The sequence below is a fragment of the Chelonoidis abingdonii genome, chromosome 3, assembly GCF_003597395.2.
Source record: "Chelonoidis abingdonii isolate Lonesome George chromosome 3, CheloAbing_2.0, whole genome shotgun sequence".
Taxonomy (NCBI): domain Eukaryota; kingdom Metazoa; phylum Chordata; order Testudines; family Testudinidae; genus Chelonoidis; species Chelonoidis abingdonii.
Genome location: NC_133771.1, coordinates 208,844,771 through 208,861,018, shown reverse-complemented (window position 1 = coordinate 208,861,018; position 16,248 = coordinate 208,844,771). Strand labels below are relative to the sequence as shown.

The 16,248-nt window shown below is 39.1% G+C and overlaps 1 protein-coding gene across 2 annotated transcripts in view; it reads left to right on the top strand.

Annotated features, from left to right (window-relative positions):
- The window catches only part of PLCB1 (phospholipase C beta 1), a 645,127-nt gene that overhangs the window by 507,797 nt on the left and 121,082 nt on the right, over positions 1-16,248 (top strand). For both annotated transcript variants that reach the window (XM_075064491.1, XM_075064492.1), the window contains exons 21-26: positions 383-482; positions 2,123-2,227; positions 3,103-3,212; positions 9,919-10,051; positions 14,453-14,506; positions 15,700-15,919. In XM_075064491.1, the coding sequence (XP_074920592.1) occupies positions 383-482; positions 2,123-2,227; positions 3,103-3,212; positions 9,919-10,051; positions 14,453-14,506; positions 15,700-15,919 (722 nt within the window). The remainder of the gene's footprint in view (positions 1-382; positions 483-2,122; positions 2,228-3,102; positions 3,213-9,918; positions 10,052-14,452; positions 14,507-15,699; positions 15,920-16,248) is intronic.

Genomic DNA, 16,248 nt, shown 5'->3' with positions numbered 1-16,248 from the left:
AGCTCTACATTTTCAAAGCCTCGTTCAGGCCTGATGAGAGGCATGATGCTAAAGATCCACATGCTGCTTTGAAAATGTAGGGGTAAGTTCTCAGCTTCAGATCTGGCCGTTCCAAACATTCCCTATCAATGAGTTATTTGCCTGTAAAGAAAATGTGCTGCCACCTGTTACTTGACTGAAGCATGATCATTTCAGAATTATTTTCGTACACGGGTTGTATGCCCTCTGACCTGTTGTATGGCAAACTCCTAGTATGGCTATAGAACCCTTTATTAGCTCACTAGAGCCTTATCTTTCTGCTGTGCTATATGCCTTGTATGCAGAAGGGGCTTTTCTTATTTATAGCAGACAGCCAATAACTGTACCAAATGTGTCCCTGTAGGTGGTTCTGCCTTCTCTGGCATGTTTGAGGATAGCAGTATACGAAGAAGGAGGAAAGTTTATCGGACATCGGATATTGCCTGTCTCAGCAATTCGACCAGGTAAGATTATGGCTCTGCTGTAGTGAAGAGAACCAACATGGCAGACCCTCAGCTGACTCTGTTGACTTCAGTACAGCTATGCTAATTTATGCCACCTGAGGCTCTATCTCAGCGTAGGCAGCCAATGGAGAAATTCACCGAATTTGGTACTGTATTATTTCAGCTTTAGTTATAACCTTGTTTTTAAAAAAAGTAAATAATTTTGAATATGTTTATACCATCCATAAGAAGAGAAACACCCGAATCACCTGAAAGTTAAATCTAGATTGAAACAAGAAAACCTACAGAACTAAAACATACAAAGCAGTTGTTGGTGTTTATTGGTCAGTTTTATAGCCATGATACCATTTTGAAAAAAGGGGGGTTGCAGTCCTCGTTGACATTTCTCCTTTTCAGTCATTGTTTCTTAGGTCGATTGCTCAGGAAGCTTTAGCTGTGGTGGGTGGAAACACTGAGGGTGTGAAACATGCTCTCATGGGACAGTCAGCTTGGCTCATCCTTTCACACTTTCAAAATTGCCTGCAAATGCTCATATTGTAGGTATATTTTAATTTTAGCCAATGTGAAGGATTCATCCATCCTCTCTGGTCTTTTTAAATATGTTGCCATGTCATTTGTTCTGGTAGTCTCTGGGTTTTTTGTTGTCAGATATTCATGTTGTGTGTGTATTACGGCATCCTGATTCCTTTTAATTAATTTTGCAGCTCTCTGAGTATCTGGACCAGAAGTACTTACAAAGATTTAAAATGAAAATAAAGTAGGGTTGCAAAGCCAAATCAATCCAAACTAACTGGAAAACAATAAGAAAAGTTCAAAGAATTGTGTAAATTAGAGCTAGGGAAATAACTGATTTCTTTTGTTCACTGGCACTTCTGAAAAATCATTTCGGTCCAGGTCGAACTGAAATGAAAAAATGCGGAGAAAGTTGGGCACATTGGAAAAAAATCATTAAAAGTCAAAGGAACCAAGTTTTATTCGACCCAAAACATTTTATTTCAAGCATGTTTGAAGGGCTGAATTCACCAAACAGCCGGAGGAGGAGGAGCAGATAGTGGCTATAAAGAGGCTAGCACCAGCAGCAGCAATAACAGCGACATTTTTGTGCCACATGGGAGACCCACGTTCAGATCTCTGCTCCACGTCAGGCAGAGGGAAAATTAAACCTGGCTCTCCCACATCTCCAGTGAGTGCCCTAAGCATTTAGCTAAGAGTTATAAGGAAAGCACCACCACCATCTCCTCGTCCTCCAGCCATTTTATCCCCAAATTACTTTTGGCTGAAACTATTGGGCGAATTCATGTCAAATCCCCAAATTTATTTCATTTGACGGATATTCGTAAAAAAAAAATTGCCCAGCTCCAATCAAATTGCAAATTGACATGAGCCAAAAAACAAGAAATTTGTCAATAATTTAAAAATAAAGGGGAAAAGATTTTTTTTAATAGAGCTGTCATGCACCTTTCACCTGCTCCCTTGTCAGTATGTTGTCTGTGTAGCTTGTAAACTTTTCTGAGTAAGGATTTGGCGTCCCACGGTCTCTAAAGCACCTAGGTCACTTGGACATTATATAAATAATGAATAATAATATAATTACATTGGACAGAGTTTACATTCTGGACTGGGCTGCTCTTATATTCCAGGCTATCACTACATCTGTCTGAGGAATGAGCGGAACCAGCCTTTGATGCTGCCAGCAGTCTTTGTGTATATAGAGGTTAAAGACTACGTACCCGATACTTATGCAGGTAACTATTAAACTGCCCAACTATGAACTGCAAAGGTAAAATTAAATACACAAGTCTTTGGAACCTCCTCGATCTGTTTGTGACAGGGAGCCTGAAACACCACTGTGTAAAACTGGTGTAATAGTCTGCAGGCTGCCGGCATGGATCACAGTCCAGGATTGGGCCTTAAGTACTTATTTCCTAGCAGACTTTGGGTAGCCCTAAGGAAGTCAGGAGTCTTGGGATTTTGTAATATAAACAATATGCAGTGACTGTGAGATTTAAAGTAAAATGATGTACTTAATTTTTGAGTCATTTATAAACCTGGGTGTTTTTTCAAGATCATATTGCAAATGTGCAATTAAAAAAATTTTTAGTGTGAACTTAAGGGTTCAAAAGCGCTCAACATTGTCCTAACTAAGCGTTGGGAGTTTTAGCATTGATTTCAGTGGGAGCAGAGTTGGGCCAATGCTGAACAGGCTAGAAAATCCCATCCTAAAACTCTTCCCAAAGAGTGCTTATCCCAGGCTCCAAGTGTTTTGGACATAAATTTAAAAACACAGTATATAGGAGAGACAAAAGAAACTCATTCAAAGCAGCAGCATTTCTCCTATCTTTTCTTCCCCCAATACCTCTCACAGTAATAAAATAGGGATTAAAATTCTCACCTACATATTGGCCTAAACATGTGCAGAATGTATATTTCCATAAATGGGGTTTCACGGTTAATGTCTTTGGTATGACAGCATAGTCACACATTCACTGAAGATTCTGATGTTCAATTGATAACTTTGAATAATAGATTTCAAGAAAAACTATGCACCTTCTTAACACCTTATGATCTCTACAACCATAGATTAAGGAACTTTGACCTGAAATGTTTACTTCATTTCCAGACGTGATTGAAGCATTATCCAATCCAATTAGATATGTAAACTTGATGGAACAAAGAGCTAAACAGCTGGCAGCACTCACACTGGAGGATGAAGAAGAGGTAAAGAAAGAGGTAAGGGAGACTTCATATATTTGATCGGATTTTCAAAAGCATCTACGTGATTTAGAATGTCACTGAAAGTCAGTGGGACTTGTGCTCATCAGTCACTTACAGACTTTTCAAAATTCCACGCATTATCTAAGGGCCAGGTTTTGATACACTTACACTGTATATATTGTACTCCATGTGGAATCCTCTTCAAGTCCATAGGGTTATGCGTGGTCAAATGAAGTAAGGGCGTCAGAATCTGGTCTTCAGCGAAAAAGTGTTGGATGTCACACAACACGTGGGAAAAAAACAACCAACCACAGCCCGTCATGGTTGTTTAGCATTCTGATTGTGTGGTTTTCCAAGTCCCAATGAGAGGATTATATCATTCACTTTCTTTGAAAATTTTGAGGGCTTTCTATTTAACAGCAGTTGGTCTCTGAAAATTGTATTGTCCTCACAGGAGGAGAGATTCTCTTCACATCCTGCACAAATTCTGATGTTCTACCACATTACAAGCCCAATTTTCATTTACACAAAGGCCCCTTTACATCTACTATAAGGCTGCATTTAACTGACAGAGTGGTGTAAAGTCCTTTGTGTCAATGAGAATTTAGACCTATTGCTCTAGTTTAACTGTAATTTTGTAGAAGCCAGATTTTCAGGGGTTCATTTAATATGGAGATACACCCATCTCATAGAATTGGAAGGGACCCTGACAGGTCATTGGGTCCAGCCCCCTGCCTTCACTAGTAGGACCAAGTACTGAATTTTGCTGCAGCTCCCTAAGTGACCCCCTCAAGGACTGAACTCACAACCCTGGGTTTAGCGGGCCCATGCTCAAACCACTGAGCTATCCCTCCTCTGGTCTTTGTGCCTTTGTTTACAAAAGCACTTATCACTAAGAATATATAAGAATGGCCATACTGGGTCTGACCAAAGGTCTATCTAGCCCAGGATCCTGTCTTCTGACAGTGGTGAATGCCAAGTACTTCAGAGGGCATGAACAGAACAGGTAATCATCAAGTGATCCATCCACTGTTGGCCATTCACAGCTTCTCGCAAACAGAGGCTAGGGACACCATCCTTGCCCATCCTGGACCTTTGATGGACCTATCCTCCATGAGTTTATCTAATTCTTTTTTGACCCCTGTTATAGTCTTGGCCTTCACAACATACTCTGGCAGGTTGACTGCATTGTGTGAAGAATTACTTCCTTTTGTTTGTTTTAAACCTGCTGCCTATTAATTTCATTTGTTGACCCTTAGTTCTTGTGTTATGAGCAGGAGTAAATTACACGTCCTTATTTACTTTCTCCACACCAGTCATGATTTTATAGACCTCTATCATATCCCCCCTTAGTCGTCTCTTTTCCAAGCTGAAAAGTCCGTCTTATTAATCTCTCCTTATATGGAAGCTGTTCCATACCCCTAATCATTTTTGTTGCCCTTCTTCAATTCCAATATGGTGGGGTTTTTTAAGATGGGGTGACCACATCTGCACGTAGTATTCAAGATGTGGGTGTACCATGGATTTATAAGACTAAACTCACATTTGCCTGTGCAGGCACAGTGATGGTACAAACATAAGTAGGCATATGTGTATTTTTGTGCATGCCTGGGGGCCTCTGACAATTATGTACTGATTTTCAGTGGTAAATTCATATTGTAGTTGTATTTACGTGAAGGTTTAAAAACCACCTTTGGAATTTGGCTTCCCAATTCTCATTAATGTTACTAGAAATTGAGCATCCGAATGGCTTTGAAAATCCCAGCATTAGATTTTAAACAATTCCTGTGTCACACTCTAGGTCCATCACATGAGTTAAAGGGTATTTAACACAAGCAGTTAAGTCCTGATTCCTGGAAGGCCGGGAAACAGGGTCTCCACAGTCCCTTATTTGCCCCTGCCCCATTTCCTGGATCCTCCCTTATAAAAGCTGAACTGAACTCACTTTTGTAGCCAAGAATACACTCCCCAAATAAGATCAAATGAGTTAGTCATTACAGTTCCTTGGCCAACAGTTTGCATCTTTGTCTCTTTATTATGTACAGTCTCACAAGTTTGCTTGAATGAGGACACTGAAATACTCAATAGTATCTCAGTTTGTCTAGGACGCTCTACACATGAAATCCTATTTTAGTAGCAAAATCTTTTTTTAACATAATCTCTTACACACGTCTAGAGGTAATTTTTTGCTTAAAAAGTGAAGATGTATTTGATTTGGACAAGATTATCACTTATTTGTTAGTCTAAGAAAAATATTATCAGAAAGTACTTATTAAAGGCTAACAGAAAGATGGGGAGTTAAATTGCTGCAAACAGTCTTGGTTAATGCTCTCATACATCAAACAGCTTAAAATCTCTTAGGGCAAAGTCACTTACTTTACAGTGGGAGAGAAGTATGTTTTTTTGGAGGTAGGAAAGTGGCATGATTGTGGTATTGCGTTTATCAATAAAACTAGCAAAACAGATGCAGTGGCAGGAGATACATGCAAACTTGCAACATTAAGTTTCATTTTAAGTGTCCCATTCCTATCATGTCTTGGTACACATACATGTTGGGTAAGATTCATGGCATTAGGGCTGCACTCATCAATCTGAAATGGTTTGAGCAGTAAAAGTGTATTTTTCTTATTCCTGAACTTTTCTGTATTTTTCATACTATGTTGTTGTGTTCAACTTCTTGGGCAAGAGTTTCAGAATGAAAGATGTTACTTTTCTACACGCATGTTTGCTCATAAAAATCACACTTACAAGGGTAACTCTATGTCGAACTGCCAGATTTGCACACACACAAACGTGTGTCCACTCAATTTTGTTAAATGGAGTTTCAAATATATAGGCTATATTTGTAAGATTATCTATTATGTCCAAAGATGAGTGGTTTCCTAGCATAGAATTTTTTTCCCTTTGATGCATATAATCAGGCTTCTTGCCAGCAGTTGATGAAGGAAAATAGACAATTTTTCAATGAGATATTAGAGGTTAACCTTCAGGTGTGAAAATCAGAAAAATCATAAGCTAGCAACCACAGAAATTACTTAATAATTAATTGTACTCACAGTTTGAATCAGATACAGATTTGAAATGATACTATCCAGGAATAAAGCAGCAAAGTAGGAGAATTAGCTACAGAATTGATCATTTCTTTTGCAATATGTAGCACTTTATTTTCAGAAAAGAAGCATATTTGAACATGATATGAATACTCAGTTTTGGATCACAGGCAACTACGTGAGTCCAGATCTTCCTTCACTGCAAACCTTAAAGTCACTGTATTTAAAATGCTGTGTCCCAGAAAAATATTTTGTAAAATTAGAAGCATTTTAATACTTTAATTGTGCATTATAGCTATACAGCTGTAAAAGTCCAGTATACTTTTTAATGTGCCTGTGTAAAATAGTTTGTAAGGAAGCAATTTTATGGGGCAGAGTATTTGCCCCATTCCACTCCCTTTGCTCATATGGCACAAAGGGAGCAGAAGTCACTCACAGGTCCCCAGCTGGAGATTCCTGGGCATGAGGATTCCTCATCCGGTGTAGAGCCATGTAACTAGCCCCTGTGCCTTTCTCCCTGCAGCCATGCCACAGGTAGGGTTGCCAACCCTCTCGGATTGGCCGGGAGTTTCCCAGAATCGGAATCGATCTCTCTGTGGCTACTGAAACCAGTCCAGGAGATTTTAATAGGCCGTTTAAAGCCTGGTTGGCGACGCAGCAGGGCTAAGGCAGGCTCTCTACCAGCCCTGGTTCCACGTGGATCCTGGAAGTAATTGTCACGTCCCTCTGGCTCGTAGACGCAGGGGTGGCCAGGGGGTCTCTAAGCGCTGCTCCCCCTCTCCCGAGTGCCGATTCCGCATCTCCCATTGGCCAAGGCAGCGCACAGAGCCGCCTGGCCACCCCTGAGCCTAGGAGCCGGATATGCCAGTTGCTTCCGGGAGTCACTTGAGGTAAGCACAACCCAGCTGGAGCCCGCACCCCACTCTCCTTCCTCACACTAACCCCCTACTCCAGCCCTGAGCCCCCTCCCACATCCAAACTTCCTCCCAGAGCCTGCACCCTGAACCCACTCCCTCATCCCAACCCACTGGCTGGCACCCTGGCCGCTACTCTCTGCTTATTCAGATCCTTCCTAAAAACCCCTCTGCTATTGACATGCACAGACATGAGTGAACAGAGACTGTAACCCTGAAATCTCCACTACATCCAGACAGGATGGAGAGTGGTGGCTACAAGGAGCTGATTATAGCTCACATATTCGGAGTCACCCAGCCTTGTCATAAGTCAGAGCACAAGGGGTCCTGCCCTTACATATGCTGCTGGTGTAAAGTCCCTTTTACAAGAAAGAATGAGGTCAGGCATAGGGGATCTTCTGAGAGGATCCCCCCTCCTCCTTACATCAGATGTGGTTAGAGTGGAAGGTAGCTACAGTGCCACTTTTTGGTGTATAGTAAAACAGAATCCAATCCAATGCATCTGTATAAGACTGCTCTTCCCAGCTGAACACTAACCTTTGCTAAGTAAGCACAGTCTTTTACTAAAGGTATGACAAAGCATAGGGTGTAAACCAGGGATAGGCAACTATGGCACTTGTGTCAAAGGCGGCACGCAAGCTGATTTTCAGTGGTACTCACACTACACGAGTCCTGACCATCAGTCCACGGGGCCCTGCATTTTAATTTAATTTTAAACAAAGCTTCATAAACATTTAAAAAACCTTATTTACTTTACCTACAACAATAGTTTAGTTATATATTATAGACTTATAGAAAGAGACCTTCTAAAAGCATTAAAATGTATTACTGGCGCATGAAACCTTGAATTAGAGTGAATAAATGAATACTCAGCACACCACTTCCGAAAGGTTGCCGATTCCCTGTAAACTAATGTTTCTTTTATACCTCACTACTGAAACTGTAAAATATGGGGGTAGAATGCATAATGTATTAAGAAAGATAGCCTGTGATATTCTCCATTAAGGGAAAATCACATTCACTTAAGAATTGTGGGTGGTCATGAATTAGGAGAAGAGCAAGTGCTTTATAACAAGATTCAATTGCTTGTTACATAAAAAAGGGCTCTTTGTTCACTTCCTGAACTTATCTCACGTTTGCGATTTAGTTTCTGGAAACAAATGTCTCTGGTGCTCAAAACTGAACAGCCATGGTAATCGTTTGAAAACAAGGTGCAGTGCTGCATGAATTTTATTAGCATATATCAACCTGCACACACAAAATTGGCTCCTTGCTTTCCATGCATGAATTTGCAAGCTGGGATGCAAGCTTGTAAGTCTAGCTTTATTTTTGTTAATCATTCATGCAGTGCAAGTTCTCACTAGCAGAGCACTTTTTATTAAACTATTGAATGTGACTTTCTTTACTAGTGTTTAAAGAAGAAAAAAAATAAAACCAGCCAAGAGTTCTGCCAAAAACAGGATCATTCTAGAATGAAAGTGGACACGCACATCACTGTTCAGATCATATTTTGCTTATGCATGAGATAAATGAAGTGGTTGGAATAGATTGAATCTCCTGATAGACACAATGGCGGTGGTATCCTTGTATCCCATTGTATAGCGGTGTTAGAATTAAGATGTTGAGACAGAGATCCCTTCACAGTACACAAAGTGTTAAGTAATATGACTGTTGAGCCAGGTTGCAGTAAACTGGCTGTGTAATTAGCGTAAAACAATTATACCAGAACCTGTGTTGCCTCTTGATAGAGTGGCAGATGGATATTCTGAGAGCTGTCTCCTCCTTCTGCTTGTAATTTAATTATCCTCAAAGAGTGAAACAGAAGCAGCCTGAGGAACAAGCCAGGACTGTATTCAGCTGGTGCCATGGCAACCGGATCTTCAGACTCTTTTTGGCCGTCTGAAGATCCAAATAGCTTACCAGAGCTGTGAGTCCCTCCTCCTCCTCCCTGAGCATGGAGTGCTTGTATGTCTTTGTAAACCTGACATCCACAAGTAACTGCAAGGTGTTCATAAGGGAACTGGCAAGGAGGAAAACCTGTGGAAAATGCTTAGATGAGTTGGATACCAGAGACACATTTATGTAGAGTTCAGCAGGATGGAGGTACTGTGGATATGCTCTCTGTTGAGTGTAATTATGAGAATATTATATCCTGGGGATAAGAAGTATGCGTGTGTGTCTAGAGAGCTGGTGAATAATTACTCTGTCATGTGTATCTAGTAAAATTAGCTATGAAATTTAGCAGCAGTTCCATACACATATTTTGTTCATAATAGGGATCTGAATTGTATTTTCCTGCTGCCTTCTGCTTCCTTCTAGAAGGATTTTATGATGCAGCACAATGCTGATTCCATGTAGTTTCACCTCTGATATTGCTAACTATTCCATATTATAAATGAGTAAATTACCTGTCTGTTTGGTGGCTGAAAACTACCCAGCTGAATTATATCCTGTTAAAAAAAAAATTCTGTGGTTATACAAGACAAAAGTACACTTAAAGTAATAGTTCAGTAAGATATGTGCTGTATTTCTGAAAGTTAATCTGCAACAATGAACTGTAATACAATGGAAAACTGAAGCTACTAAGTCCAGATTTTTCTTTTAGAGCAGTGTATTTAAAACCTGTATGAAATGTCAGGATCAAAAGAGGCATGAAGGTTGGACTGGAAATAAATAACTCCCTCCCCTTCCCCCTGCATGTATTTATTATGTATATACCTATTTGGAAAAGTAATGTAAAATATTCCGTATCTTTAGGTTGATCAGGGGGATGCACCATCAGAAGCTAATAATGAGCCCAGACCAACACCAGCAGAAAATGGACTAAGTCACTCCACTTCTCTGACAACGAAGCCAGCAACTCAGGTTGTCCATAGTCAACCAACCCCGGGTAAAAGACTTAAACACATTTTTCCTACATTAATTATTTAAAAAACAAAAAACAAAACCAAGACGTGGCTGAATAACACTTTCTGTGTGTGCTTGGCATTTAAAAAAAAAAGCCATATAAAATGAGTAGGGGAAAATTGTCCTGTCTTGCAACACTTATTATTATTTATTTCACGGCATTAGTAATAACCTCTTTCTTCCAGAAGGATACCTATCCACTTATGCCTGAAAAGCAGTCACCATTGGAGCGAAACAAATCATGATTATACAAGAGATGAAGACAGAAATAATAAATAATAATAATAAAATACAGGGCAATCAAACAATTTAAATTAATCATGGTTAATCGTGTAATTGAAAAAATTAATTGTGATTAATTGTGTGATTAATTGCACTGTTAACAATAATAAAATACCATTAAAATATTTTTAGATTTTTTCTTCATTTTCAAATATGTTAATTTGAATTACAGCACAGAATACAAAGTGTACAGTGCTCACTTTATTTTTATCACAAATATTTGCACTATAAAAAACAAAAGAAATAGTGTTTTTCAGTTCATCTCATACAAGTACTGTAGTGCAATCTCTTTATCATGAAAGTTGAACTTACAAATGTAGAATTATGTACACAAAATAACTGCATTCAAAAATAAAACAATGTGAAACTTTAGAGCCTACAAGTCTACTCAGTCCTATTTCTTGTTCAGCCAATCACTTAGACAACCAAGTTTGCTTCTATTTGCAGGAGATAATCCTGCCCACTTCTTGTCACACTGTCACCTGAAAGTGAGAACAGGTGTTCTCATGGCACTGTTGTAGCCGGTGTCACAAGATATTTACATGCCAGATGCACTAAAGATTCGTAGGTCCCTTCATGCTTCAATCACTATTCCAGAGGAAATGTGTCCATGCTGATGATGGGTTCTGCTCGATAACTATCCAAAGCAATGTGGACCAATGCATGTTCATTTTCATCACCTGAGTCAGATGCCATCCGCAGAAGGTTGATTTTCTTTTTTGGTGGTTTGGGTTCTATAGTTTCTGCATTGGAGTGTTGCTCATTTAAGACTTCTGAAAGCATGCTCCACACCTCGTCCCTCTCAGATTTTGGAAGTCACTTCAGTTTCTTAAAATCTTAGGTCGAGTTCTGGGGCTATCTTTAGAAATTTCACATTGGTATCTTCTTTGAATTTTGTCAGATTTGCAGTGAAAGCGTTCTTAAAACAAACGTGCTGGGTCATCATCCAACACTGCTATAACATGAAATCTATGGCAGGATGCAGATAAAATAGAACAGGAGATATACAATTCTCTCCCCAAGGAGTTCAGTCACAAATTTAATTAACACATAATTTTTTTAATGAGTATCAGCAGCATGGAAGCATGTCCTCTGGAATGTTGGCCGAAGCATGAAGGGGCATACAAATTTTTAGCATATCTGGCATGTAAATACCTTGCACGACCAGCTACAAAAGTGCCATCCAAACACCTGTTCTCACTTTCAGGTGACATTGTAAATAAGAAGTGGGTAGCATTATCGCCCATAAATGTAAACAAGTTTCTTTGTCTTAGCAATTGGCTGAACAAGAAGTAGTACTGAGTGGACTTGTACACTCTAAAGTTGTACATTGTTTTGTTTTTGAGTGCAGTTATGTAGCAAAAATAATCTCCATTTTTACACATAATTCTACATTTGTAAGTTGCACTTTCATGATAAAGAGATTGCACTACAGTACTTGTAAGGAATGAATTGAAAAATACTATTTCTTTTGTTTATCATTTTTACAGTGCAAATATTTGTAATAAAAATAATATAAAGTGAGCACTGTAGGCTTTGTATTCTGTGTTGTAATATTAATCAATATATTTGAAAATGTAGAAAAACATCCACAAATATTTAATAAATTTCAATTGGTATTCTATTGTTTAACAAGTGCGATTCATCGCAATTAATTTTTTTGAGTTAATCGCGTGTGTTAACTGTGATTAATTGGCAGCTCTAATAAAATAATAATAATCATAAAACACACTCATAGACAAGAACTCCTTGAACTTTGGAGAGGCAGTGAGCAGAATCCAGTATGAACATGACTTTCGTATTTACTTGTGAATCTTAAGTACCAGTGCAGCACTTAAACTTGATGGGCCAGGTTTTCAGCAGTGCCCAACACTTCCTATTGTGCCAGTGGAGTGAGATCTTGAGAACAATGGAATACTAAACAGGTCTGAAGAATCTAGCCACTTCATGAAGGTGCCTAAATGGAGCTGAGTTGTGTAGAAAATCGGACCTCTATATTGTGTACTGAGCATTTTTTTGATACCTGGCTCTATGTTAATAAGCATAATAGCAATATGTTTTGAACGTCTCCTAGTCTTACAGTAAAGTACACAAGTCCCTTGCTTCATATGCTTTCTAAAATCTCACTTCTTCCAGAAGTGAGTTTGTTATGCCAACCTCTGGATGTCCCAGGGTGACCAATCTTCTGTTATTGAATATTTACATGCCTCTGTCTCTTAAATTGCCATGTCTTAAGGGCTGTCTTCATTTGCATATATTAATACAGCACAAGCACATTGTTAATGCTAAATAAATAATAATCCCCCCCTGCACATTATCCTGGGAAATGTACATTTTTACTCCTGTCTCAGATCCTCCAAAACAATTGCCCCATCATCTCAACACCCACGCCTACACTTTTATTGGTTTGGCTATGGGCCTGTGTTACTTGAGAAGCAATTTGGCCACTCAAAGGAAGAGGTAAATAGGAGAGGACATGTATTTTAATGAAGAAGGGGGCACAGATGCAAACACAGACATTTTTCCTGAGTTTTGAAAATAACAAAATATTCTGTAATCGTGCAGCTGAGTGTTCCATTATTGGCAAGGTCATTTGCACAACAGTTCCTTATGTCCAAGAGCGGTAGACTCTTAAATTGCTTTTACAAAAATATGTCCAGTTATTTGTACATGTATTTATCTTTTACTGTACACTTAAAATTCATTCTTTGAAAATGGAGGCCTGCATACATTTGTATTGATATATCTATTTGTAAAAGAATTCTAAAACCACATTATTTCCAATTTAATTATTGATTGTTCATCGCAGGCCCAATCCAACTTCCACAAATTTCAGAGGAGTTGAATCAGACCCTTTTAAAGCACTTTTGAACTCTCACTTAAAGTACCAGTGTTGTACTAACCATTAGTCAAATCCTGTTTACCTTACTCACATGATTGGTCCCACTGAGTTCAGTGGCATCCCTCTCAGCTAGGGTGTTTTATTTTGTGTTATGTTGTATGATGTTGATACAAGTGTTGCCTCTGTAGACAATAGGGCTAGTTTGCCTTTATTATATTCACTGACTTGCTTTCATTATATTCCACATTTATTATATTCAGCAGTAATGCAAGGAACCTACAGGCCTGTACCCTGTACGCCATTAGCTTCAGCACTTAGCATAAAGCTTCAGGCCTATGAATGTTGGCACAGATAAATGGCCCAATGGTCACCCCCAAGTTTTGGGGAACTGAGAATAAAGTGTTTAAGGGGAAATTTTCTCAGAATTTACCATAACTACATGAACATGAGCTAACATCCGCAGATGTCTGATCACAAGAATGCCCTGTTAATGAATCAACATATATGATAATAAATTGAGATCATTAATGTCCTAACCAATAGGAGAAGGGCACCTCAACATTAGTATGATGAGGAAATGCAAATAAGGAAGAGGGGAGAAGCCCCTACTGCATGTGGATTAGGCATCAGCGTAACATATTATACAAGTTGCATGCATCCCAGCCTGCGGGCAATAGGAGAGAGAGGTGTAGTCCTTGGGAGATGCCAGGATGATGGCCACTGGTGATGATGAGGAAGGTGGTGGTGATGAGGAAGATAATGGCTAACACTGTTCTGCAAGAAATGGTGTGAGTATATGGATGTGCAGCTGGACATTCTGTACTATCTCCATCTACCTTACTGAGCTGCAGTGTTTGTGACTTTGCTAAATGTGTTAATAAACTATTATGAATACAGAAGTTTTCCTATAGTGTGAGTGTTGCAACTGTGTACATCGGGGCTCCCAACTCTACAGTAATTTTAATACTGAGCCTGATCTTGGGACAAGAACCTGTCAACCCTCAAAGTGATAACTGGAATTCTCAAGTAATCAATATAATTAATACATAATCTATGAATTGGGATACACATCCATGTTGCTACTCTTGGGCAGTGTGAAAGGTACCTAAAAATGTATTTCCTCACATTATTCAGAATGTTTACACAACTGTATATGCTCTGTCAACTCAATAATGATATAGAATATATATAATTTTTCTACAGGCAACATGTGACTTCTGTTTAAAAAGAATTGAAATCAATAATATCTTTTACTTCCAGGTTCTGTGAAAGCACCTGCAAAAACTGAAGATCTTATTCAGAGTGTCCTAACAGGTAATAAATATACAGGTGTTATGCAGTAGGTTTTGTCCAGGAATACGTACATTTCATAAAATAGGCTACCTGGTGTAGACTTTTCATTGTCTGATTATTGCTGAAAGAACTTTATGGCAAATGTACATACCAGGACTTGTTCTCTTAGGACACAATCCTGCATCTTGAATGGCAAACCCCCCATTGACTACAATGAGAGTAGGATTGGGTCCCTACAGGGAGCTTTTTCTTAATATCTCCCTCTGTTGCACTACCACCTGTGCTAGTAATGGTGGGAGTACAGACACTTCCCGACTTATGCAAGCGTTCTATTTCGGAACACCTTGCGTAAGTCAAATTTTCCGTAAGTCAGGAACGTATACCCAACAATTATGCAAAACAAAAACAAAAAAAAAAGAAAGCTTACGGAACTTACGGAACTTTTTCCAGAAGTCTGGATTTGCGTAAGTCGGGTTTGTGTAACCCGGGGAGCGTCTGTATTCAGAGTCTGAATGCAGGGAATGTACCAGTATTCTGACCACCATATCACCTAGACTGGCTCTGAGCAAACTTAGATGGCTTAATGCCAGCGCCTTGCATACACTAGAACTCTTACTATTGGAGATTTTGGAGATCCACCCGTGATAGTGTAGCTATCAGTGCAATGTAGGGCCCAGTCCTGAAGTCAATGGCATAACTCCTAATAATAAGATACACTGCTTGTATTTCATCGTACCTAGTTGAATGTCATTGTTGGCTTAGCTTCTTGAGGACATCAAGTCCATTCTTCACTTCCAAAGCTCAGAAGCCCTTTAGTTCAGCTTCTTTGAAGATTACATTGATTCTGCTGTAGTAAGAGGTATATTTTCAGTTTGGTCCATGAAGCTTTAGTTTTACAATCCTCCTGGACATTCAGCTGAAAATAGAAGTAACTTGTCAAAGTGTAGCACAGCTAAAGCCTTGTGCACTAGTATGAAAATGTGTCCTTATGCAAACTGTTACCTAGAGAAGGGAGTGGGAAAGGAACAAGTAACAGTATTTACCCGTGGACTGCATTGTACCTTAGGACAGAACTGCATTTGAGGTTATCTTTGGATTTCAGTTAAATACAGTGGCTTGCACAGTTTCAAATTTTATGATTGGAGGCCCATCCAGAGCTTTGGCTTCTTTTCAATCAGAGAAAAATGATGCAGTTCCCATGATTATTGTTGCAGAAGTGGAAGCACAGACTATTGAGGAGCTAAAACAACAGAAGTCATTTGTTAAACTTCAGAAGAAGCACTACAAAGAAATGAAGGACCTTGTAAAGAAACACCACAAGAAAACTACTGATCTGATCAAAGAGCACACTGCAAAATACAACGAAATCCAGAACGACTACCTGCGTCGTAGGGCAGTCTTAGAAAAAAACACAAAAAGGGAAAGTAAGAAAAGGTATGTTATCTGGTATGAGAAGGTATGTTAGTGTCCTCTCCTTTAATACAAAAGATCTTTATCCATTTACTCGTAACTGATAACATAAGAAGTATGTGGAGATAGCACAAGAGTACAGTTGAAAAACAAAGGCCATGACATTCATAGATTGAATGAGAGCAGAGATCTTGAAATGAAGGTGGGACCTGCAACAATGAATAGACGCCCCCCTTGTGATGCGTTTGTTCTCTACTCGCAACCAGAGAAGACTGTCACAATTTACATGGTAGATTGCTTGTGTATATCACCTTCCCTATACAATAGGGGACACACTACTTGTGTGTTGAGAA